At 40.4% G+C, this 24951-nt stretch overlaps 1 protein-coding gene across 1 annotated transcript in view; it reads right to left on the bottom strand.

Annotated features, from left to right (window-relative positions):
• LOC138568888 (vomeronasal type-2 receptor 26-like) overlaps positions 1–24951 on the bottom strand; it is a 133156-nt gene that overhangs the window by 89054 nt on the left and 19151 nt on the right. The window contains exon 2 of the mRNA XM_069646669.1: positions 14919–15146. Coding sequence (XP_069502770.1) covers positions 14919–15146 — 228 coding nt within the window. The remainder of the gene's footprint in view (positions 1–14918; positions 15147–24951) is intronic.

Genomic DNA, 24951 nt, shown 5'->3' with positions numbered 1-24951 from the left:
CAATAAAAAAGAAAACTGTGTGGAACATCCTTTGGCCTTGATGCAGTGTCTGTCACCCGGGCTGTGCTGATGGCACACCAAGCCCCTCATCCAACTCCATCTCCGGTATTTCCTCCTTATCATGGTATTTGATCATCCCTTTACTGCTCCCTCAGGGTCAGTTGCTCCACATGGTCATTAGTTTGTGGTTCTCGTCTGTGTCGAGCGGAGGCCTCCCTCTGGTACAGCCTCCCTGCCTCTATGCAACTGCTCTTGTGGGTTCTCCGGTTGTGGGGGCACTTCTGATGCTTCCTCATGTGTTGTGCTTTCTGTCCTCCTCTCCCCTGCTGTAGTCCCAGATGACTGTGAGAATGCAATTGACACCTACCCACACTGTCTTCTACAACAAGGTACTCTGAGTAACCATTTTGACCCATGCACTGCCTCCAAGCCATCCCCCACTCTTGAGTTTGGGGTTCACTGTATCCCTACAGCCCACTGCCAACACTTGGCAGATGATGACTGCAGTTGCCCATACACTGCCATCATAACACAACATTGCAATTACTGGTTTTGTCTTTTTGTTGATAGTTGAGGCCGTACACATGTACTGCACTGCACCCACACACTCCTGAGCCCTGTTTCACTCTTCAACATGCCTATTCACTTGTGTGATGTCAAAGTGACCTACCATTAATGTATCCATTTGCCTCCCTTCACTGTATTTGAACACCCTAGCGTTGCTGCATCCTGTGACATGTGCGTTTTGTCGTAGTGATTTCCATTTACTGTCTGATGAAATGCATTTTACATGGATCGCAGACAGTAGTATTTGATTACCATCTGGGGCTAGTTGACAGTTCTGCCATGGCTATGCTACGTGCCATCTGTGTGTTGGCATCTGTCATGTTTGTTGAAGGACTATGCCAGTCACAAGCTTGTGTGTGATGCAGGTGCTATTCACCATGCAGTACATGTCATATTTTGCCATTTGATAGGCATCCATGTTTGCTTTCAGGGTCCCATTCCATTACATTGGCACTGTGTGAATGCCTGAGTTTGTGTCATGTGTCACATGGCTGCTTCATGTGTTGGCTGTTAACATAGTAATACCTATGTGTGTGGCCTATGCTGTTAACATGTGTGGTCATGTCTTCTTTTTGATTTTGGAAGCAGTGGAGGAGGAGGAGGAGATGGCAGAAGGGGGTGCTGCATTCAGAGCCCCAACCAGGCACCAGTGGGGGCCGTGGGGTGGTAGTGCACGAAAACCCATTGGTGCTACAGACCATCCTGACCACGGGCATCTGAGTACACCTCTGAGGAGCTCTATGCCTTTGGTGCAGAATCAGATATTGAACAATATGTGCTTTTGCAAGTGAGTCATTCTAACATGGATGCTGTTCTGTCCAACACACCTGCCGTGGGGGTAGACCCCTCAAGGGGCCATTCAGTGTTGGTATGTCACCTGTAGCAGTTACAGATGCAGGGTTACGCTCCACATTATTTGCTCCTGTTCCTGGGGCAGCAGATCAAAGGAGGAATGCAGTCCTGCAGCCACAGGCAGCACAAGCACAGCAAGGAACAGGTCTCCTTGGGCCCGACAGATGTGGTGTCCGGCAACGCGGTGGCCGTGCACCACTGGGTAAAACTGTGTGGGAGAATTCCATATATTCCATTGCACAGCAACAAGGGGCATCATGTGAGATGATGTCTCAGGGCGTGGAAAGGGTGGCCAATTCCATTCTCCCCCCGAAAGGCAGGTGGAGCTCCAGCAGCAGGCAATGTGGTCCATGTGCCGCTTACACAGGCAGGACATGTTGGGTGCCAACAGGGACCGACGGGCTGAACTGGGGGCTCTGCGCACAGCCATGGCTGAAGAGGCACAGGCCCACAGGGATACCCTGAGGGAAGAGAATACATCCCTCAGAGCTACTCTGGGTGCACTTGAGGTGTCCCGGAGTAGACAGGCGGAACAGCAGATGGAGCAGCTGACACACAACATCTTGGCTGAGATCCAGACAAGCCGTGAGGAGACCCATGCGTCACCTGAGGCCTTGTAGGCAGAAGTCCGTGCAACACGTGAGGCCTTGCAGTTGGAACTCCGTGCTACACGTGAGGTGCTGCATGTGGACCTCCGGACCATCATCCTGCAGAACCAAACCTTTCAGACCTGCATGCTTGTTGCCATGGACGAGCATGCTAGGTCTATGCATGGTCAGCTTCCCGTACCACGCACACCTTCTCATATTGCACCAGAGGGTGGCAACAGCGACAACAGTACTCCCACTATAGGTTAGCTGTGAGGGCCATGAGCCCATACAGTTTTTTTTTACTCTCAACATCCACCCTGCACCTCCTCCCTCCTGGGTGGACCTCCCCCGGTCAACCATTGGCATTTTTGTTATTTTATTTTTGTTTTTTTGTCTATTGTGTATTCATGTAACAGTTTGTTTATTTGTGTGGCATCCAAAGGCATCCACTGTGTGTTCCGGCTGGGCTCATATAGGCTTGTCTCGTGTTTGAGGCTTGGGGTCCAGACTCAAGGAAAAGAAAGTCTTAAAAAGTTCCAAAGAAATAGAAGTTCATTCAAATAACAATTAACTGGTAAGAGTTCCTTCTTCGCTTGATGAAAAGATTCCCTTTCCAAGTTCCACAAAGAAAATGACAGCACCAATGGTATTCCTGGGTAACCTCCCTCCAGGAAAGGAGGGATACAGTTCAGGTCAATATCACCACTTCTGCTTAACAACAACTCTTCTTCTTATAACGTCTGGAACATCTTGAATACAATTTTTGTCAGGATGCTTCTTCTTTGAGGTTGCTCTTCTATTAATATCAATTTCTTCTATCAGCCTCTGTTTGACGCTAAATCGCCAGTTTCATTTTTGTTAATACTCCCACTACACTTTTTCCAAAAATCAAAATTGGTTGTTCCTTAGCCACTTTTATAGATTTGTGTGAAAATTACACAAATATATATGAGTTGGCCAAGGCCAGGTAGCAAATTCAGTCAAGTCACGGCACCAGTATGTTACTTTATGTCCTAAAATTTTTCACTAAGTTGTATTTATGTGCTTCATTTGGTTGATAGACAAATGCATGTGCCTTTTTGGTATTTGTTTTTTTGTTCCCCTTTATTAATTTCTCTGTTGCTGCTCCTCTGTAGCAGAGTGTTGACATTTTAAGCACGCTGTCCATACATTTTGCTGCAATAGAGGTTTATATATCTATTTGTATTGTCTTTCATATGTACTTAAAATAAAAAAGAATATATTTTCTATTTCTTCTTGTCTTCATAAATTAACTTGTGGTGTGTCGATTGCATATAGATTTATAACTTGTGTTGTGTTGATTATATACACATTGACCACGTATTTACCATGTTTAGGATGAATCATGTGATTACATCTCCTGGCATGTGTTAATGCTCCACTAATCCAAATAAACAAATCCCACTTCGAAATAGAATCTTGAAAACATGGGAACACCTTTTTGTCTCTCTTGTTGTATTGCTCCTTTTAGTTCCCTGTGGTTTATGGAGCTCCCCTTAGTTCTTCTCTGCTCTTCCTTTATCACCTCCCTTCTGCCAATGGAACTGCGAGAGCAGCCTTCTCCGCCCCACAGTCTGCTTCTACTACATTTAAATAATAATGTTCTGATGAAAGTATAGACAACCAAAGTTCCACTGCTTCTAGTGAGACTTAGTATTTTAGGCAACTTCTACAAGACACTTCGACCTCTACAGGTTGGAAGGGCACTCTTCCATCGTGTATGGTAAGAAAGGGTAGCCTCTTTGCCTTTCCTTTCTGTCTTGCAGGTACCAGAAAATCTGTCTTAGCTCCTAGACTGCTTCTCTCTCTTGACTTGAACAGTCTCAGATCTACAGATATAGAAATGATTTATTTTAACAAGCTAACAAGCACCCAGCTTCCTTCCCCAAATTCACGTACACCCTCTTCTCTCCAGTATTTACCCCAAATGCGTTATTTCCACTCTTTCAGCCTTGGATAACCTTGTCACCCTTATATCGGAGGACTTTGGGTTTACAGCAGATTCAACAACTTTCAAACAATGGTGTTCAGTTCAATTGGGAAGGTTTCACATTGAAAAGGTTGAGTCTACTGGCTTGGGTAATGCTTGTTCTTCTTCTGACTTCAACAATGTCTACCTCTGCTAAATTATTGTTGAAAATGTTACAAGAATTAAGTTTCTCTGTAGAAACTAATTTAGGTACATGTGATTTGATCCCAAACTTCCACTTGAAGGTTTGCGTTCCCTCGGCAGCGTTTTGCTTCAATAGAAATCAGGAAACACAGTTTCATATGCGCAACCACTCTTTGATGTTAGATAGGCTATTAACACTGCAGGGAAGTCAGCTTCTACCTCATCAAATGTACCAGCAACGTTCTCCTCCTTAATAGGAGACACGCGACCGTTCAGCAACATTTGAAATCTAACAATGGAACAAATAGAGGCTTTCTCTTCACACAGGTACTTTAACTTCAGTGAAATAGGCATCTGATACGATACCCTTGTTAGAATGACTTCTCATGGCTGCAAACAACTTCTACTTGTTTTTACTTACATGCAAGCAACAATTAAGCTGGATACAGTTACTGGCAAGGTATTCATGATGATTTGGATTACGGAGCATCATTCAGCTACTCCACAGTCATAGCGTTTGCGGGCCGCTTCTACTTCCTGACTTAATTTCTTCTGCTACTATTGCAAAAGGTACTCTTGGGACCCAGACCCCTCAGCTTCATGGGTGTCTCAGACCCGGCCTCAATTAAGGAGAGTCTTCCTTTCTCCAGCTTTCCTTGGCTTGCTTCTGCATGACTTCAGCTCTGCATTCACAGCAATAAGGCGCACATGAAAAGACTGCCTGTTTCCTCCAGTCTCTTCCAATACAGCCACAGCCAAACAGGGTTTGTGAGCACAGGACCAACTTAGAACCTGCAGGTGAAATCTGCTCTTCCTCTGCTCCACTGTCTCTTCTGTGGTTACACTTCCTAGTCAACTGCCAGCCTCGTGCTCTGCTTCTTCTTCTGCTACTGCTGCAGACCTTCCAGCCCCTGCTCCAGCTTCTTTCTCCTGCACCATCCTGCTGCAGCCTTTTATGGGTGGGTTGATTGGCTTCAGGTACATGCCCTTAGAACTAATTGCCTGACCATGCCCAAAGCTATTAGGCCTGCCTGTCTGTCCTTGGCTCCTACATGCCTCTCCAGCCCTCTTTGTCGTCACAGTCCCTGAGGGACTCTGGGACTTGTAGTGCATTTTATAGACATTTAGTTTTCTTAATTCTTTAAACGGTTTAAGGATGATTTTTCCACCCTTGCTGTTATTGCAAGATGAATTATAAGGTTGAACCTTTTTAGAGACAGATGGGACAGGAAAAGTCACATGTTTGTTGTTCCTTTTGGTATGTCTTTGATATTGGGGAGGATATGGGATTTTAGGGGTACAAAAGACTTGTTCTTTGGGTACAGCACTATGTTAAATAAATCAATTCTGTAGAATGAACCTTTCCATCCTTAGTAGGAGGCAGAAATATCTCAAAATGGCAATAAGCCAATTCCTCCTTTAAGTCTGTGGTAAGAGTATTCCTCTTCAAGGAGAAATACTGTGTCACACACTGCAAAATCTCCCCACCTCCCTGGGCCTTGTCCCCACCCAGGTGGTCCTCCCGCACTATACCACCCCCAGGATTGGGATCAGGAAGTGTCTGCCCTCTCCTGGCCATCTGGGAGGAGACTTTAGGCAGGGTTGTAGTTGGGAATCTGCAGGATTCTCCTCCCTCCCTAATCCACTTTCCTATGACACCCTAAGACTCTCAATATGCCAAGAAGACCAACTTGATCAAACTGCTATTTGCTTTTGTAATACCTCTCCTTTTACCCAACTAAGTCCTAAAGTTACTGGAAAGAAGAATAGTAAAAGAAGCACGAGGAATGGCCAAAGGATGGAATTCCCCTAAACTCACTGGGAGGCCCAAGGGCAATTGATCAAATGGGCTACCCCTTCTAAAACAATACCAAAACACAGTACACCCCAGCCTATTAACCTATGATGTACAGGTGGCAAGCAAGGCTATTTTGTAAGAAATACATTGTATTTGAAATACATGTATTTGAAAATGTGTTTGATTCATATAAACAGTTTTAATTTATTCGGTAGAAGAACTTGTTGTCAATGCTAATTCACAATTTTGTTCTGGAGTCAGTGCCACACAATGCTACATTAAATACCCAGCCCTTATGTCTCATTCATCCAATCCATACACATGCCCCTAAACACATGGGGCAATACAATTCTACTCACTCACAATGTATACCTACATGTTTCTTTCCACACAAACCAATGCAAGAAATCTGGAAATACATCAGGGGATTGCTGATGCTACTATATTGACATTTTTATCTTTACCTACTAATTGTCGATACTTTTCTGCAATCAATGTCCTTCTTAGTCTATTGAGCCAAACACATGCCCGACTTCAAACGCCACTTGTCACGGGATAGCTTCATTCCTCAACGCTCTCCCAACATAGCCTTAAACAATAAGGTGGCCTCAACATGACCAGCAACATGACATCAATAGACAGAAAGGACTTGGTAAAGGAGGAAGCGGCCTCAAGTCAAAAGAGCTCAGGACATTCATACCTGTGAAGGTAAAGACCATGGGGAGAAGCTGATCCTCGAGAGAAAGGAAAACTAAATGCAGTCACAGAAGCAGTCTATGAGCCGGTGTGGAAACGACTCCTTTGAAGACTGGAGTAACCAAAGCGGTGGTATTAAATCTAGGAGGTGGAACGTGTGGTCCCCAAACAGCACTGGAACCATCAGCCCCAGGGTTCTGCTGAGCCACACAAGCAGGAGAGAATGCAGAGAGAGAAATGCTGGGAGTGTTTTTCAGGAAGGCTCCAGCCCGCAACCCCTGGAATAACCAGTGAATGAAAGGGAAGAAGCATACAGGAGTCATCACCCTGGGTACAGTATATGTGAGTATTCTCCCTCATCACAGTGCATGTAAAAATAAAGATACAAGGGAAGAAGTACACAAGAGTAATCTCCCTCGTCACAGTGTATATCAGTGATGGCGAACGCGCGGCACGCGTGTCGCTGCCGGCACACCAAGCCGTCTCTGTGGGCACGCCGTGACTACAGTCATACACTGTAGTCACGGCATCAGAACCCTGAAGCCACGCCCCCCGCTAGGACCTAGACCCGCCTTCCCCACCTCACGAGACTCAGTAGCACTGCGCATGTGCACCGCTGGCTCTGGGCGCAGGCATGTTTAATGAGTCAGCGCGCTGGAAAGTTTAGTTTCTCATTACGTGAGACGTGCATCGTGCTGCAGGCTTTTTCGTTATGCTGTTGGTGACACCATGAGAGAAGAACTCATGAAACTGGTGTCTTTGCCTGGAAGAACACAAAGGATAGATATCTACAATGCTGTGATGGAGGCTTTTTTGTCACAAGACATAAGGCCAGAAAAAGTGGTTTCAGTTACTAGTGATGGGGCACCTTCCATGGTGGGGGTAACATCTGGTTTCATACAGTTTTTTGTTAAAGAAGCAAAGCATCCAGTCATTCAATTTCATTGTATTATACATCAAAAAGCTCTTTGTGCCAAGGAAAGCAGCAACAAATTAGACGATATTCTCAAGGATGTCACAAAAATGGTGAATTACATCATGGCTCGTGCTCTTAATTGTCGACATTTTCAAGCACTTGTTGATGAGGTACAGGCACAGTATAATACTTCACTTATGTAGAATAATGTATGGTGGCTAAGCAGAGGAAGGGTCTTGGAGAGATTTGTAGCCTGCTTGGATGAAATTAGGCTGTTTATGAATGAAAAGGGACAGGAACATCCACAGCTCACTAATATGACCTGGCTCACCAACCTCATATGTTTTTACTGATTTTACAATACACTTCAACGTACTGAACAAAAAACTGCAAGGTTTAGGGAAAACAGCAGAAATGATGTTTTCTGATATCAGAACATTTGAGAGAAAACTGCAGGTTTTTGAAAGAGACCTTGAAAGTGGGCAGATGAAATGTTTTCCAAATCTAAAAATGCATTTGGAAAATTCTACAACATTTACAGACTATCCAAACCATCATGAAATCTACAAGGAATTTTCTAGCATTATAGGGGTTGCAAAGGAGAATTTTAGTAACAGATTTTTACAGTTCCGTAAGATGGAGACAACCCTGTGTTTTCTTACGTCTCCAGATAAAGCCAAATGTGAAGAACTTGTTCTTTCCTGCTTACACTGGTTAGATTCAGAAAATCTTGAAATGGAGCTACTGGAATTTCAAGAAAGCTCTATCTGGAAAAATAAATTCTATGACCTGCGTGCAACACTTGAGAAGATGGAGTGTGAAGGGATAACAGAGGACAGCACAGTTGCTAGTTTGGAAAATGAAATCCTTAAAGTGTGGAATTCTCTGCCAAATAATTTTAAGTCAATGAAAACACTTGGGATTGCTTTTCTTTCTTTGTTTGGGTCATCCTATGCTTGTGAGCAGCTGTTTTCATCATTGAATTATATCAAATGTGATGCCAGAAATAGACTAACAAATGAACTCAGTGCTGTATGTGTTGCTCTTAAACTAACAGAGTATGAGCCAAGGTTTGACAAGTTATCAGCATGCATACAACAGCAAAAATCACATTAATTGTGCCCACAAAAGGTGTCTTTAGAAAAAATACATGCACGTGTACAGTTGTTGTTTGAGTTTTTTTTGTTTTTTTCAATAAAAAAATGTTTAATGGAAAGCTCTGTTATTGTGTTTTTCTTTTTAAACAAAAGCTGTTAATTAGTTTGAAAAACTGTACAAATTGTTTTTTTCTAAACTAAAACCTTGTTATTCAGGTTTAATTGCAGTGTTGGCACTTTGAAAAAAATAAGTCGTTTTGTTTTGCTGTTTGGGCACTTGTGCTCAAAAAGGTTTGCCATCACTGGTGTATATGAATGCAAGGACTCAATAGAAGACTCATGCAGGGACAATCTCAGTAGATGTGGACACTGCAGTATAAGTAAGGAAGCATACAGGAGTATTCTCCCTCAGCATAGTGTTTGTGAGAGTAATAGTCCCAGTAAGAGGAACTGTGAGTAATAACACCACATTGGAAGAGAAAGCCAAACCTTGATCTAGAGGCACTTAATCAGAAGGGTCATTGGACACTTGAGAAGGACTGCAAAAGCCCCCATTAGGAGCTACAGGAGCTAATCCAAACTGCTGTAAATCTGGGCCAGGCGTAGGGAGTCATTCACCTGGGCCCCTTTTTGTGGTTGCGCTGAATCCCTTTTAAGTAGTGGCCTTAGGTCAGAAGAGGATAGATTTTGAGTGGTGACCTTACGTCAGAAGGGGATCGTTTTTGGACAGAGGACAAACTTTATACTTTGGACAATTACCCTGTGACGAGCACCCTAGTTATTATTTTATTTAGGTAGGGCAATCCCTTTAGTTATAGGGAAATGTAGGTCTTTTTCTTATTGATTTACATAAAATCTTTGGCTAAGATGTCACCCTTTTGTTTGCCTCCTTCTTCTAACATGGCGCAGTACCTTGCTGTCTGTGGGGCGGCTTCTCTTCCATCTTGGGTTCTTCTGAGATTGCTCTGCTAAACTTTGTGGCCCCTTAATATACTGCTTGTGGAGCTCATTACATATAATCTCCTAGGCCAATTGTGAGGCTTACATTTCTTTATCAGTCACTGACATAGTTGTCCTATCTTTGTTTACCTATTGGTCATTGTTTATAAAAAGTGTTCCTACATGATTGTGACCTATTACGTCATCAGACTCCTGACGCTATTCCAGTGACCTGTTCTCCTGTTGGTTATCTTTATTTGATAAAAACATCCCTGCATTAACCTTGTTGGGTCTTTTATTACCTCATCTGATAGTTGACACTAGTCTAGTGTCCTATCTGCTGTTATCATATTGGATCAACATTTTCTCCATCCTTCTATCTATCTATATAGTTCCTTGCCATATATTCCATCTTGCTTGGCCTAATTGGTCCGTGAGTTTAGAGTAGGGACTTTTCACAGTCTAGGTTTTTCCTGGCTGTGCATCTGGTAGTTTGCAAAATAATCCTTTGTGATGTTCTATTGCTACATGTAAAAATATGCCTTTATTTGTTTGCCATTCATTTCTACATAAATCAAACCTTATGATATGTATCTAACCCATTTATAATCAAGAATAATAAAGCAGAATAGAACAGGGTTTACGGTCTTTCATGTCCTTTCCACTTGTAAGGGTTACCAGACTATGAATACCAAACAGGTCTGGTGGACGTGGCTGCTAGGCCTGGTCCCCTGCAAACCTACACAGTTGTGAGTCTGGGGAATTTCACTGAGGTGCGCAAATGTGTACATTCAGGTAAACACAACTCACTATATCAGCTTTTGAAAGCCTAGAACTATTTTCTGTATTGTTGAAAGTACCAGAATTTTGTAACAATAAACAACTTCACAAGTTAATGCCATAACATCCTTGGGCCATAAATCTCCAGCTGGGGAAGTAGGAAGTTCACACTATCTGATCATCTTTCTTACACAGGGGAAGTTGGATGTGGAGATGCACACCAATATTGATTGCTCAGTTCTACTGGTGTTATAATGTGACTCAAATCTACTGTTAAATGAATTCCAGGTGCACCCAGTTAGTAAAGTGCTACCATTACTGAACTAATCAAGAAACTGGAGGTTTCACTGCATACAAACACGGGAACAAATTGAGGAACAGCAATCAGCAAAAAAATTGCAATATTTTTGTAACTTTGCTAGGCAAATTCAATAATTCAAATTCATTTAGATCAAAAAGTTCAAATGTTATAATTGTATAACAATTGGTTACTTTTTACACACAGGTGTATTTTACATCGTCATACACATGTTATTCAACAAAAAAGCATAGTATCTTCTTTGCAAATCATATTAGTACAATGAAAGAATATATATAAATCAGAAAGGTTTACATTTACAAAATCACTCTTCATGTGGACATATTTGTTTCATTAACTAGTTTCTTCACATTTCCATTTTACATTATCCCAATAATTTCATAGGGGTCAGTCACTTAGCTCCTGTGACTGCTACAGCATTTTAAGTCCTATCTTTAACTACGTGATTCAGGCGCTTCTCGCCCTTCTTCAGATTTTAATATTGGGTATTTTCTTGTCCTGTTTCCTGCAGAAAGATATAATATGTACACTAAATCAGAAAATAAACTCTATCTTGCCACAACACTTGATAGAATACTCTGGTCAAATGTACATTCAACTACTAACCTTACAATCGCTCTTGGAGCCTGGACGGAATGTCTCTGTGCTTAAAACACGTGATGCTCACTGTAAAATCTGTATAAATGTTGCTTTAGTGTAAACTCAGTTGATATGGACGAGTACAGAAGGATCACACGCTCAATAAAGCGCTTAGGCCCCCTGCACACCGTCTGGATTCAGAATAGTGACAGTATGCCTGCTGATTAACATAAATTGTGCTTACCCCAATTGTAATATATGCTGCTTAAACGTGGAGACGATCAAGTGCTTGTAATCACTTTCACTCTTCCTTCTAGAGCGGAGGGACAAAGCACTAGAATCATGTAAGATGTATGTGTTAATGCTAAAAAAAGCCTAGTATGGATAGCTATATTCCTTATGAGGCATCAAAGTGCTGTGCACTCGCCTACCTGCGTAAGGGTCCCGTGTGTGTTGCCACGGCAACTGTTGGCGTCTATCGTATTCTGCTTTCAAGGGGTCTGTTCGGCCGTCGCAGTGTTGTAATGGTGTCACTCCTAGTGCGGGAATGTACGATCAGTAAATGTCTCAATATAATAAATGTATCACTGCTTCTCTGGTGTTAGACGGCGTAAGTAAAGTTACCTCCTTCGTGTTCTGGCAATGCGAGCTAAGTTCTGCTCCGCGGCAATGTTCTCTGTCTTCACAGACTGTCGCTAAGCAACCAAACGATACATCCTATAGGGGTCCTTTTACTATTTCGATTGCGTCCGTACCGCGGGTGCCATTTTGTAATGGTTCCTATACTGCCTTTTGGTGTGTGAACAGTATTAAGACTAAAGTCGGGAGGTACCTTTTCAATTCAAATCAAAAAGCTTAATACACTTTGCTCCACCTGAATGATACAATGATATATTTGACGGTGGAACCACATGTCTGTTTGTCTCAATATCCTGATAACATACACGCACGTTGGTGGACACTTAATTATGTGAATACCAGCATATAGTAAATTCAGTTCGTCATTCAAGGTTCAAAATGTTAATACTGAGGCAAGCAATTAGTATTCCCACTCATATCAATCCTAGTTTGGGGACCTATTCAGAATACCCTAGCTACCCATGGACGCAATTCCAATCCTCATAAATAACAATTCAAATCCCAGTCAATGTTCATCCCACGGGGGTACATTGTGTCCAATTTTTCTATCCAGTATATTTCTCTTTATTGTAGTAATTTGACTAGATTGCCTCCCCTTCTCAGTAGTTTTACTGATTCTAAAATCACAAATTGAATTTGTGCAATCGTATCACCTGTTACGAAACATTTTGTCTCTGAAAGACATACGATTGCACACATTCAATTTGTGATTTTAGATTTATGTTAATCAGCAGGCATACTGTCACTATTCTGAATCCAGACGATGTGCAGGGGGACCCAGGGTTTATTGAGCACGTGCTTCCTCTGTACTCGTCCACACCAACTGAGGTTACACTAAAGCAACATTTATACATATTTTACAGTGACCATCACGTGTTTTAAGCACAAAGAAATTCCGTCCAGGCTCCAAGACCAATTTTAACGTTAGTAGGTAAATGCACATTTGACCACAGAGTATTCTATCAAGTGTTGTGGCAAGATAGAGTTTATTTTCTGATTTAGTATACATATCATATCTTTCTGCAGGAAAGAGTACAAGAACATACCCAATATTAAAACCTGAAGAAGGGTGAGAAGCGCCCGAAACGCGTAGTTAGAGATAGGACTTAACATGCTGTAGCAGTCACAGGAGCTAAGTGACTGACGCCTATCAAATTATTAGGATAATGTAAAATGGAAATGTGAAGAAACTCTTTCATGAAACAAATATGTCCACATGAAGAGTGATTTTGTAAATGTAAACCTTTCTGATTTATATATATTCTTTCATTGTACTAATATGATTTGCAAAGAAGATACAATGCTTCTTTGTTGAATAACATGTGTATGACGATGTAAAATACACCTGTGTGTAAAAAGTAACCAAGTGTTATACAATAATAACATTTTAACTTTTTTGATCTACATGAATTTGAATTATTGAATTGGCCTAGCAAGGTTACAAAAATATAGCAATATTTTTGCTGATTGCTATGCCCCAGTTTTTTCCCCGTGTTTGTATGTGGTGAACCCTCCAGTTTCTTCATCTTTCTTACACAGCCTGGTACATCATAAGATCTCCCAGCTTATCTTGGATTGGGTGGTGCAACACAGCAAAATCTCCCCTTCACTTATCACATTATGCACCAGCCTGTATTGTCTTTTAACTATCAGGTTACCATGCTTACCCGCCCATCAGAAGCCAAATTACACATGTTATAGGCATGCAATAAAAGATTTGTGAAATACATTTTATTTTACATTACAGAAAAAAAGGAGCAAGACGACAGAACAGGAGGGAGTCTGAAAGAAAGGAAAGACAAATGCGTAACAAAATATTGCCATCATTCAAGTAAGCAGAAAGTCAAAAGCAATGAAAAAGCAATAGGAAGTCATTCCTATGATAATAGCAAAGCATGCAACTACTAAAAAGCATAAAACAGTAAACGGAACAAGAACATTCAAAGTAAAAAGAACTCAAGTTAGCAACTGAATCACACAATTGTACTCCTTAAGCAAACTAGTTAACACTTGACTGGCAAATTACTAAACAGGAAAATCCACTGACGAACAGCTTGCTAAGATTAAACGTTTATAGGAAAATAAGCAAGTATTGTGTAAAGTGCAAATAAGACAAATGGTAACAGTGTGCTAAATCTTTTGTATAAATATATCTACAGCTTCAGGCCATTGGTGTAATGACAAACACTCCTCAAGACAGCAACAGAGGAAAACCAGTGCCCAGAAACACCTGAGACGCAGGTGTTTCAGAGAAAAGAGAGAGAAACCAAAAAGATAAGTTGCCATTCCCAGTAAACGAAGACACTGATCATGTGAACAACTACTGACAACATGGCACATACAAGCAGATCCATGAGCATAGTATTTCAACTTGCACCGCTCAAAGGGAGTTGCAAAGAATAGATGGCTGATTCATTACAGAACCCCAGTTAGAACAGGAGTGAAACATTAAGTAATAGGGAATCCCCAACAGGGAATCCCCCTGCACTGACCACTCTTTCCTATTTCCCTGAGGGCGGGTCAAACATATCTGAAAATCAGATATAACATCATTAACTGGCTCAAGGAAAATTACCTCTAATCTGCCCTAGTCACTGTCTCCACTCTTATGCATTGTATATAGACTTTATTATGCCTTTCTGGTGATGAACGTCTCTTTTAAATTTATATTATGTTATCTGGATTTGGCAAACTGTAAGTGTATTCCTTGCAATCAACTGTCTACTGTATAACTGTGTAACCCTAAACTGACAATATTCATGTACCTTTGGTGCCCTGATACCTTTCTGTCTGGTGCGTATTACACATAAATAAACAAACAAACAAACAAACAAACAAATAAACCGTAGTACATTTAAAGAAAAGCTTTTGCCTGCCAGCATTTTATAAATGAATATAATCAGTGAAGTCGTTGCCTCATTACCTATTGATGAACTTTGTGTGATCAATACATTTATTGGGATATTTAACTATTCTCCCGCGGTCTTTCCTAACCTCTGCGAGTGGTCTTACCTGCGTAAACAATTGGTGCCAATGGATGTCGCTGTCATTGATCACCAATTGAGGCTCCCCTAAAGGGTTGAGACGAAAGCTTCCCACCTTGGTACTTTCAGCCGCGTTGGGATAAAAGTGCTTCCAGTTGCAAATTTCATACAACACGGGTGGGTCCCCATTAGCATCGAAGTAGATGCTGTCACCAGAAGAGGTTTTAAAGTGAACGTTGCGCATGTGATGATGTAACTGCAGAGGAGAAGCGAGACACAGAAACAGGGTCATTCTAGTAAACAGTCTGAGATAATGATGGTGCAGGTAGGAATGAGGGCCGTGTCTATGCCCCCTGACTTCTAACTCACTGTCCTACCCCTTGTTTTACTATCCTCCTGTGATGACTCTCCTTTTCACTGCTTCCCACTATCCGACTCATGCCATTCTTTTTTCAAATGCAGGACAGAAAAGTGTTTAATAAATGATTTTATTATTGGATAACAATCACCCACAGCCAAAAAAGACCCCCTGGAGAAATTGCAGTTGTTGTATGCAGCACCAGTAGTGATCATCAACTCATACTACAGGAAGGAATCAATAGAGGGAATATATAGCAATTGAGAAGAAGTGACATCAGATTCGCTCTATTGATCCCTTCCCTCATCAATAGAGGGAATATATAGCAATTGAGAAGAAGTGACATCAGATTCGCTCTATTGATCCCTTCCCTCATCAATAGAGGGAATATATAGCAATGAAGTAGAAGGGACATCAGATTCACTCTATTGATCCCTTCCCTCATCAATAGAGGGAATGTATAGCAATGGAGTAGAGGTGACATCATATTCTCTCTACTGATCCCTTCTGTCATCAATAGAGAGAATATATAGCAATTGAGTAGAAGTGACATCAGATTCTCTCTATTGATCCCTTCCCTCACCTCATCAATAGAGGGAATATAGAGCAATTGAGTAGAAGTGACATCAGATTCTCTCTATTGATCCCTTCCCTCATCAATAGAGGGAATGTATAGCAATTGAGTAAAAGTGACATCAGATTCTCTCTATTGATCCCTTAGCTCATCAATAGATGGCATATGTATAGCAATTGGGTAGAAGTGATATCAGATTCTCTCTATTGATCCCTTAGCTCATCAATAGAGGGCATATATAGCAATTGAGTAGAAGTGACATCAGATTTTCTCTATTGATCCCTTCCTTCCTCAATAGAGGGATTATATAGCAATTAAGTAGAAGTGACATCAGATTCTCCCTATTGATCCCTTCCCTCATAAATAGAGGGAATATATAGCAATTGAGTAGAAGTGACATCAGATTCTCTCTATTGATCACTTCCCTCATCAATAGAGGGAATATATAGAAATTCAGTAAAGGTGACATCAGATTCGCTCTATTGATCCCTTCCCTCATCAATAGAGGGAATAAATAGCAATTGAGTAGAAGTGACATCAGATTCTCTCTATTGACCCCTTCTCTCATCAACAGAGGGAATATATAGCAATTCAGTAGAGGTGACATCAGATTCGCTCTATTGATCCCTTCCCTCATCAATAGAGGGAATATATAGCAATTGAGTAGAAGTGACATCCGATTCTCTCTATTGATCCCTTCCCTCATCAATAGAGGGAATATATAGCAATTGAGTAGAGGTGACATCAGATTCTCTCTATTGATCCCTTCCCTCATCAATAGAGGGAATATATAGCAATTCAGTAGAGGTGACATCAGATTTGCTCCATTGATCCCTTCACTCATCAATAGAGGGAATATATAGAAATTCAGTAAAGGTGACATCAGATTCGCTCTATTGATCCCTTCCCTCACCAATAGAGGGAATATATAGCAATTGAGTAAAAGCGACATCAGATTCTCTCTATTGATCCCTTCCCTCATCAATAGAGGGAACATATAGCAATTCAGTAGAGGTGATATCAGATTTGCTCTATTGATCCCTTCCCTCATCAATAGAGGGAATATATAGCAATTGAGTAGAAGTGACATCAGAATCTCTCTACTGATCCCTGCCCTCATCAATAGAGGGAATATATAACAATTGAGTAGAAGTGACATCAAAATCTCTCTATTGATCCCTTCCCTCATCAATAGAGAGAATATATAGCAATTGAGTAGAAGGGACATCAGCTTTTCTCTATTGATCCCTTCCCTCAATAGAGGGAATATATAGCAATTGAGTAGAAGAGACATCAGATTATCTCTATTGATCACGTCCTTCATCAATACAGGGCATATAGAGCAATGGAGTAGAAGTGACCTGAGATTCTCTCTATTGATCCCTTCCCTCATCAATAGAGGGAATATACAGCAATGGAGTAGAAGTGACATCAGAATCTCTCTACTGATTCCTTCCCTCATCAATAGAGGGAATATATAGCAATTGAGTAGAAGTGACATCAGATTCTCTCTACTCATCCCTTCCCTTATCAATAGAGGGAATATATAGCAATTGAGTAGAAGTGACATCAGATTCTCTCTATTGATCCCTTCCCTCATTAATAGAGGGAATATGTAGCAATTGAGTAGAGGTGACATCAGATTCTCTCTATTGATCCCTTCCCTAATCAATAGAGGGAATATGTAGCAATTAAGTAGAGGTGACATCAGATTTGCTCTATTGATCCCTTCCCTCATTCATCAATAGAGGGAATATATAGCAATTGAGTAGAAGTGACATCAGATTATCTCTATTGATCACTTCCCTCATCAATAGAGGGACTATATAGAAATTCAGTAAAGGTGACATCAGATTCGCTCTATTCATCCATTCCCTCATCAATAGAGGGACTATATAGCAATTGAGTAGAAGTGACATCAGATTCTCTCTACTGATCCCTTCCCTCATCAACAGAGGGAATATATAGCAATTCAGTAGAGGTGACATCAGATTCGCTCTATTGATCCCTTCCCTCATCAATAGAGGGAATATATAGCAATTGAGTAGAGGTGACATCAGATTCTCTCTATTGATCACTTCCCTCATCAATAGAGAGAATATATAGCAATTGATTAGAAGTGACATCAGATTAACTCTATTGATCCCTTTCCTTATCAATAGAGGGAATATATAGCAATTGAGTAGAAGGGGCATCAGATTCTGTCTATTTATCCCTTCACTCGTCAATAGAGGGAATATATAGCAATTGAGTAGAAGGCACATCAGATTCTCTCTATTGATCCCTTCCCTCATCAATAGAGGGAATATATAGCAATTCAGTAGAGGTGACATCAGATTTGCTCTATTGATCCCTTACCTCATCAATAGAGGGAATATATAGCAATTGAGTAGAAGTGACATCAGAATCTCTCTATCGATCCCTTTCCTCATCAATAGAGGGAATATGTAGCAATTGAGTAGAAGGGACATCAGATTATCTCTATTGATCCCTTCCCTCATCAATAGAGGGAACATATAGCAATTCAGTAGAGGTGACATCAGATTTGCTCTATTGATCTCTTCCCTCATCAATAGAGGGAATATATAGCAATTGAGTAGAAGTGACATCAGAATCTCTCTACTGATCCCTGCCCTCATCAATAGAGGGAATATATAACAATTGAGTAGAAGTGACATCAAAATCTCTCTATTGATCCCTTCCCTCATCAATAGAGAGAATATATAGCAATTGAGTAGAAGGGACATCAGATTTTCTCTATTGATCCCTTCCCTCAATAGAGGGAATATATAGCAATTGAGTAGAAGTGACATCAGATTCTCTCTACTCATCCCTTCCCTCATCAATAGAGGGAATATATAGCAATTGAGTAGAAGTGACATCAGATTCTCTCTATTGATCCCTTCCCTCATCAATAGAGAGAATATATAGCAATTGAGTAGAAGGGACATCAGATTTTCTCTATTGATCCCTTCCCTCAATAGAGGGAATATATAGCAATTGAGTAGAAGTGACATCAGATTCTCTCTACTCATCCCTTCCCTCATCAATAGAGGGAATATATAGCAATTGAGTAGAAGTGACATCAGATTCTCTCTATTGATCACTTCCCTCATCAATAGAGGTAATATATAGCAATGGAGTAGAAGTGACATGAGATTCTCTCTATTGATCCCTTCCCTCATCAATAGAGGGAATATACAGCAATGGAGTAGAAGTGACATCAGAATCTCTCTATTGATTCCTTTACTCATCAATAGAGGGGATATATAGCAATTGAGTAGAAGTGACATCAGATTCTCTCTACTCATCCCTTCCCTCATCAATAGAGGGAATATATAGCAATTGAGTAGAAGTGACATCAGATTCTCTCTATTGATCCCTTCCCTCATACATAGAGGGACTATATAGCAATTGAGTAGAGGCGACATCAGATTCTCTCTATTGATCCCTTCCCTCATCAATAGAGGGAATATATAGCAATTCAGTAGAGGTGACATCAGAGTTGCTCTATTGATCCCTTCCCTCATCAATAGAGGGAATATATAGCAATCGAGTAGAAGTGACATCAGATTCTCTCTATTGATCACTTCCCTCATCAATAGAAGGAATATATAAAAATTCAGTAAAGGTGACATCAGATTTGCTCTATTGATCCCTTCCCTCATAAATAGAGGGACTATATAGCAATTGAGTAGAAGGGACATCAGATTCTCTCTATTGATCCCTTCCCTCATCAATAGAGGGAATATATAGCAATTGAGTAGAAGTGACATCAGATTCTCTCTATTGATCCCTTCCCTCATACATAGAGGGACTATATAGCAATTGAGTAGAGGCGACATCAGATTCTCTCTATTGATCCCTTCCCTCATCAATAGAGGGAATATATAGCAATTCAGTAGAGGTGACATCAGAGTTGCTCTATTGATCCCTTCCCTCATCAATAGAGGGAATATATAGCAATCGAGTAGAAGTGACATCAGATTCTCTCTATTGATCACTTCCCTCATCAATAGAAGGAATATATAAAAATTCAGTAAAGGTGCCATCAGATTTTCTCTATTGATCCCTTCCCTCAATAGAGGGAATATATAGCAATTGAGTAGAAGTGACATCAGATTCTCTCTACTCATCCCTTCCCTCATCAATAGAGGGAATATATAGCAATTGAGTAGAAGTGACATCAGATTCTCTCTATTGATCACTTCCCTCATCAATAGAGGGAATATATAGCAATGGAGTAGAAGTGACATGAGATTCTCTCTATTGATCCCTTCCCTCATCAATAGAGGGAATATACAGCAATGGAGTAGAAGTGACATCAGAATCTCTCTATTGATTCCTTTACTCATCAATAGAGGGGATATATAGCAATTGAGTAGAAGTGACATCAGATTCTCTCTACTCATCCCTTCCCTCATCAATAGAGGGAATATATAGCAATTGAGTAGAAGTGACATCAGATTCTCTCTATTGATCCCTTCCCTCATACATAGAGGGACTATATAGCAATTGAGTAGAGGCGACATCAGATTCTCTCTATTGATCCCTTCCCTCATCAATAGAGGGAAAATATAGCAATTCAGTAGAGGTGACATCAGAGTTGCTCTATTGATCCCTTCCCTCATCAATAGAGGGAATATATAGCAATCGAGTAGAAGTGACATCAGATTCTCTCTATTGATCACTTCCCTCATCAATAGAAGGAATATATAAAAATTCAGTAAAGGTGACATCAGATTTGCTCTATTGATCCCTTCCCTCATAAATAGAGGGACTATATAGCAATTGAGTAGAAGGGACATCAGATTCTCTCTATTGATCCCTTCCCTCATCAATAGAGGGAATATATAGCAATTGAGTAGAAGTGACATCAGATTTTCTCTATTGATCCCTTCCCTCATACATAGAGGGACTATATAGCAATTGAGTAGAGGCGACATCAGATTCTCTCTATTGATCCCTTCCCTCATCAATAGAGGGAATATATAGCAATTCAGTAGAGGTGACATCAGAGTTGCTCTATTGATCCCTTCCCTCATCAATAGAGGGAATATATAGCAATCGAGTAGAAGTGACATCAGATTCTCTCTATTGATCACTTCCCTCATCAATAGAAGGAATATATAAAAATTCAGTAAAGGTGCCATCAGATTTTCTCTATTGATCCCTTCCCTCAATAGAGGGAATATATAGCAATTGAGTAGAAGTGACATCAGATTCTCTCTACTCATCCCTTCCCTCATCAATAGAGGGAATATATAGCAATTGAGTAGAAGTGACATCAGATTCTCTCTATTGATCACTTCCCTCATCAATAGAGGGAATATATAGCAATGGAGTAGAAGTGACATGAGATTCTCTCTATTGATCCCTTCCCTCATCAATAGAGGGAATATACAGCAATGGAGTAGAAGTGACATCAGAATCTCTCTATTGATTCCTTTACTCATCAATAGAGGGGATATATAGCAATTGAGTAGAAGTGACATCAGATTCTCTCTACTCATCCCTTCCCTCATCAATAGAGGGAATATATAGCAATTGAGTAGAAGTGACATCAGATTCTCTCTATTGATCCCTTCCCTCATACATAGAGGGACTATATAGCAATTGAGTAGAGGCGACATCAGATTCTCTCTATTGATCCCTTCCCTCATCAATAGAGGGAATATATAGCAATTCAGTAGAGGTGACATCAGAGTTGCTCTATTGATCCCTTCCCTCATCAATAGAGGGAATATATAGCAATCGAGTAGAAGTGACATCAGATTCTCTCTATTGATCACTTCCCTCATCAATAGAAGGAATATATAAAAATTCAGTAAAGGTGACATCAGATTTGCTCTATTGATCCCTTCCCTCATAAATAGAGGGACTATATAGCAATTGAGTAGAAGGGACATCAGATTCTCTCTATTGATCCCTTCCCTCATCAATAGAGGGAATATATAGCAATTGAGTAGAAGTGACATCAGATTCTCTCTATTGATCCCTTCCCTCATACATAGAGGGACTATATAGCAATTGAGTAGAGGCGACATCAGATTCTCTCTATTGATCCCTTCCCTCATCAATAGAGGGAATATATAGCAATTCAGTAGAGGTGACATCAGAGTTGCTCTATTGATCCCTTCCCTCATCAATAGAGGGAATATATAGCAATCGAGTAGAAGTGACATCAGATTCTCTCTATTGATCACTTCCCTCATCAATAGAAGGAATATATAAAAATTCAGTAAAGGTGACATCAGATTTGCTCTATTGATCCCTTCCCTCGTCAATTTAAGGAATATATGGCAATTGAGTAGAAGGCACATCAGATTCTCTCTATTGATCCCTTCCCTCATCAATAGAGGGAATATATAGCAATTCAGTAGAGGTGACATCAGATTCGCTCTATTGATCCCTTCCCTCATAAATAGAGGGAATATATAGCAATTGAGTAGAAGTGACATCAGAATCTCTCTACTGATCACTTCCCTCATCAATAGAGGGAATATATAGCAATGGAGTAGAAGTGACATGAGATTCTCTCTATTGATCCCTTCCCTCATCAATAGAGGGAATATACAGCAATGGAGTAGAAGTGACATCAGAATCTCTCTATTGATCCCTTCCCTCATCAATAGAGGGGATATATAGCAATTGAGTAGAAGTGACATCAGATTCTCTCTACTCATCCCTTCCCTCATCAATAGAGGGAATATATAGCAATTGAGTAGAAGTGACATCAGATTCTCTCTATTGATCCCTTCCCTCATAAATAGAGGGACTATATAGCAATTGAGTAGAGGTGACATCAGATTCTCTCTATTGATCCCTTCCCTCATCAATAGAGGGAATATATAGCAATTCAGTAGAGGTGACATCAGATTTGCTCTATTGATCCCTTCCCTCATCAAAAGAGGGAATATATAGCAATCGAGTAGAAGTGACATCAGATTCTCTCTATTGATCACTTCCCTCATCAATAGAAGGAATATATAAAAATTCAATAAAGGTGACATCAGATTTGCTCTATTGATCCCTTCCCTCATAAATAGAGGGACTATATAGCAATTGAGTAGAAGGGACATCAGATTCTCTCTATTTATCCCTTCCCTCGTCAATTTAAGGAATATATAGCAATTGAGTAGAAGGCACATCCGATTATCTCTATTGATCCCTTCCCTCATCAATAGAGGGAACATATAGCAATTCAGTAGAGGTGACATCAGATTTGCTCTATTGATCCCTTCCCTCATCAATAGAGGCAATATATAGCAATTGAGTAGAAGTGACATCAGAATCTCTCTACTGATCCCTGCCCTCATCAATAGAGGGAATATATAACAATTGAGTAGAAGTGCAACAACATCTCTCTATTGATCCCTTCTCTCATCAATAGAGAGAATATATAGCAATTGAGTAGAAGGGACATCAGATTTTCTCTATTGATCCCTTCCCTCAATAGAGGGAATATATAGCAATTGAGTAGAAGTGCCATCAGATTATCTCTATTGATCCCTTCCCTCATCAATAGAGGGAATATATAACAATTGGATAGAAGTGACATCAGATTCTCTCTATTGATCCCTTCCCTCATTAATAGAGGGAATATATAGCAATTGAGTAGAAGTGACATCAGATTCTCTCTACTCATCCCTTCCCTCATCAATAGAGGGAATATATAGCAATTGAGTAGAAGTGACATCAGATTCTCTCTATTGATCCCTTCCCTCATCAATAGAGGGAATATGTAGCAATTGAGTAGAAGTGACATCAGAATCTCTCTATTGATCCCTTTCCTCAACAATAGAGGGAATATGTAGCAATTGAGTAGAAGTGACATCAGATTATCTCTATTGATCTCTTCCCTCATCAATAGAGGGAATATATAGCAATTGAGTAGAAGTGACATCAGATTCTCTCTATTGATCCCTTCCCTCATCAATAGAGGGAATATATAGCAATTGAGTAGAAGTGACATCAGATTCTCTCTATTGATCCCTTCCCTCATACATAGAGGGACTATATAGCAATTGAGTAGAGGCGACATCAGATTCTCTCTATTGATCCCTTCCCTCATCAATAGAGGGAATATATAGCAATTCAGTAGAGGTGACATCAGAGTTGCTCTATTGATCCCTTCCCTCATCAATAGAGGGAATATATAGCAATCGAGTAGAAGTGACATCAGATTCTCTCTATTGATCACTTCCCTCATCAATAGAAGGAATATATAAAAATTCAGTAAAGGTGACATCAGATTTGCTCTATTGATCCCTTCCCTCGTCAATTTAAGGAATATATGGCAATTGAGTAGAAGGCACATCAGATTCTCTCTATTGATCCCTTCCCTCATCAATAGAGGGAATATATAGCAATTCAGTAGAGGTGACATCAGATTCGCTCTATTGATCCCTTCCCTCATAAATAGAGGGAATATATAGCAATTGAGTAGAAGTGACATCAGAATCTCTCTACTGATCACTTCCCTCATCAATAGAGGGAATATATAGCAATGGAGTAGAAGTGACATGAGATTCTCTCTATTGATCCCTTCCCTCATCAATAGAGGGAATATACAGCAATGGAGTAGAAGTGACATCAGAATCTCTCTATTGATCCCTTCCCTCATCAATAGAGGGGATATATAGCAATTGAGTAGAAGTGACATCAGATTCTCTCTACTCATCCCTTCCCTCATCAATAGAGGGAATATATAGCAATTGAGTAGAAGTGACATCAGATTCTCTCTATTGATCCCTTCCCTCATAAATAGAGGGACTATATAGCAATTGAGTAGAGGCGACATCAGATTCTCTCTATTGATCCCTTCCCTCATCAATAGAGGGAATATATAGCAATTCAGTAGAGGTGACATCAGATTTGCTCTATTGATCCCTTCCCTCATCAAAAGAGGGAATATATAGCAATCGAGTAGAAGTGACATCAGATTCTCTCTATTGATCACTTCCCTCATCAATAGAAGGAATATATAAAAATTCAATAAAGGTGACATCAGATTTGCTCTATTGATCCCTTCCCTCATAAATAGAGGGACTATATAGCAATTGAGTAGAAGGGACATCAGATTCTCTCTATTTATCCCTTCCCTCGTCAATTTAAGGAATATATAGC

The sequence above is a fragment of the Ambystoma mexicanum genome, chromosome 2q (genome assembly GCF_040938575.1).
Source record: "Ambystoma mexicanum isolate Mex_15411 chromosome 2q, UKY_AmexF1_1, whole genome shotgun sequence".
Lineage (NCBI taxonomy): Eukaryota > Metazoa > Chordata > Amphibia > Caudata > Ambystomatidae > Ambystoma > Ambystoma mexicanum.
Note: the sequence above shows the minus strand (reverse complement) of the source record. Positions and strands in the feature narration are given on the sequence as shown.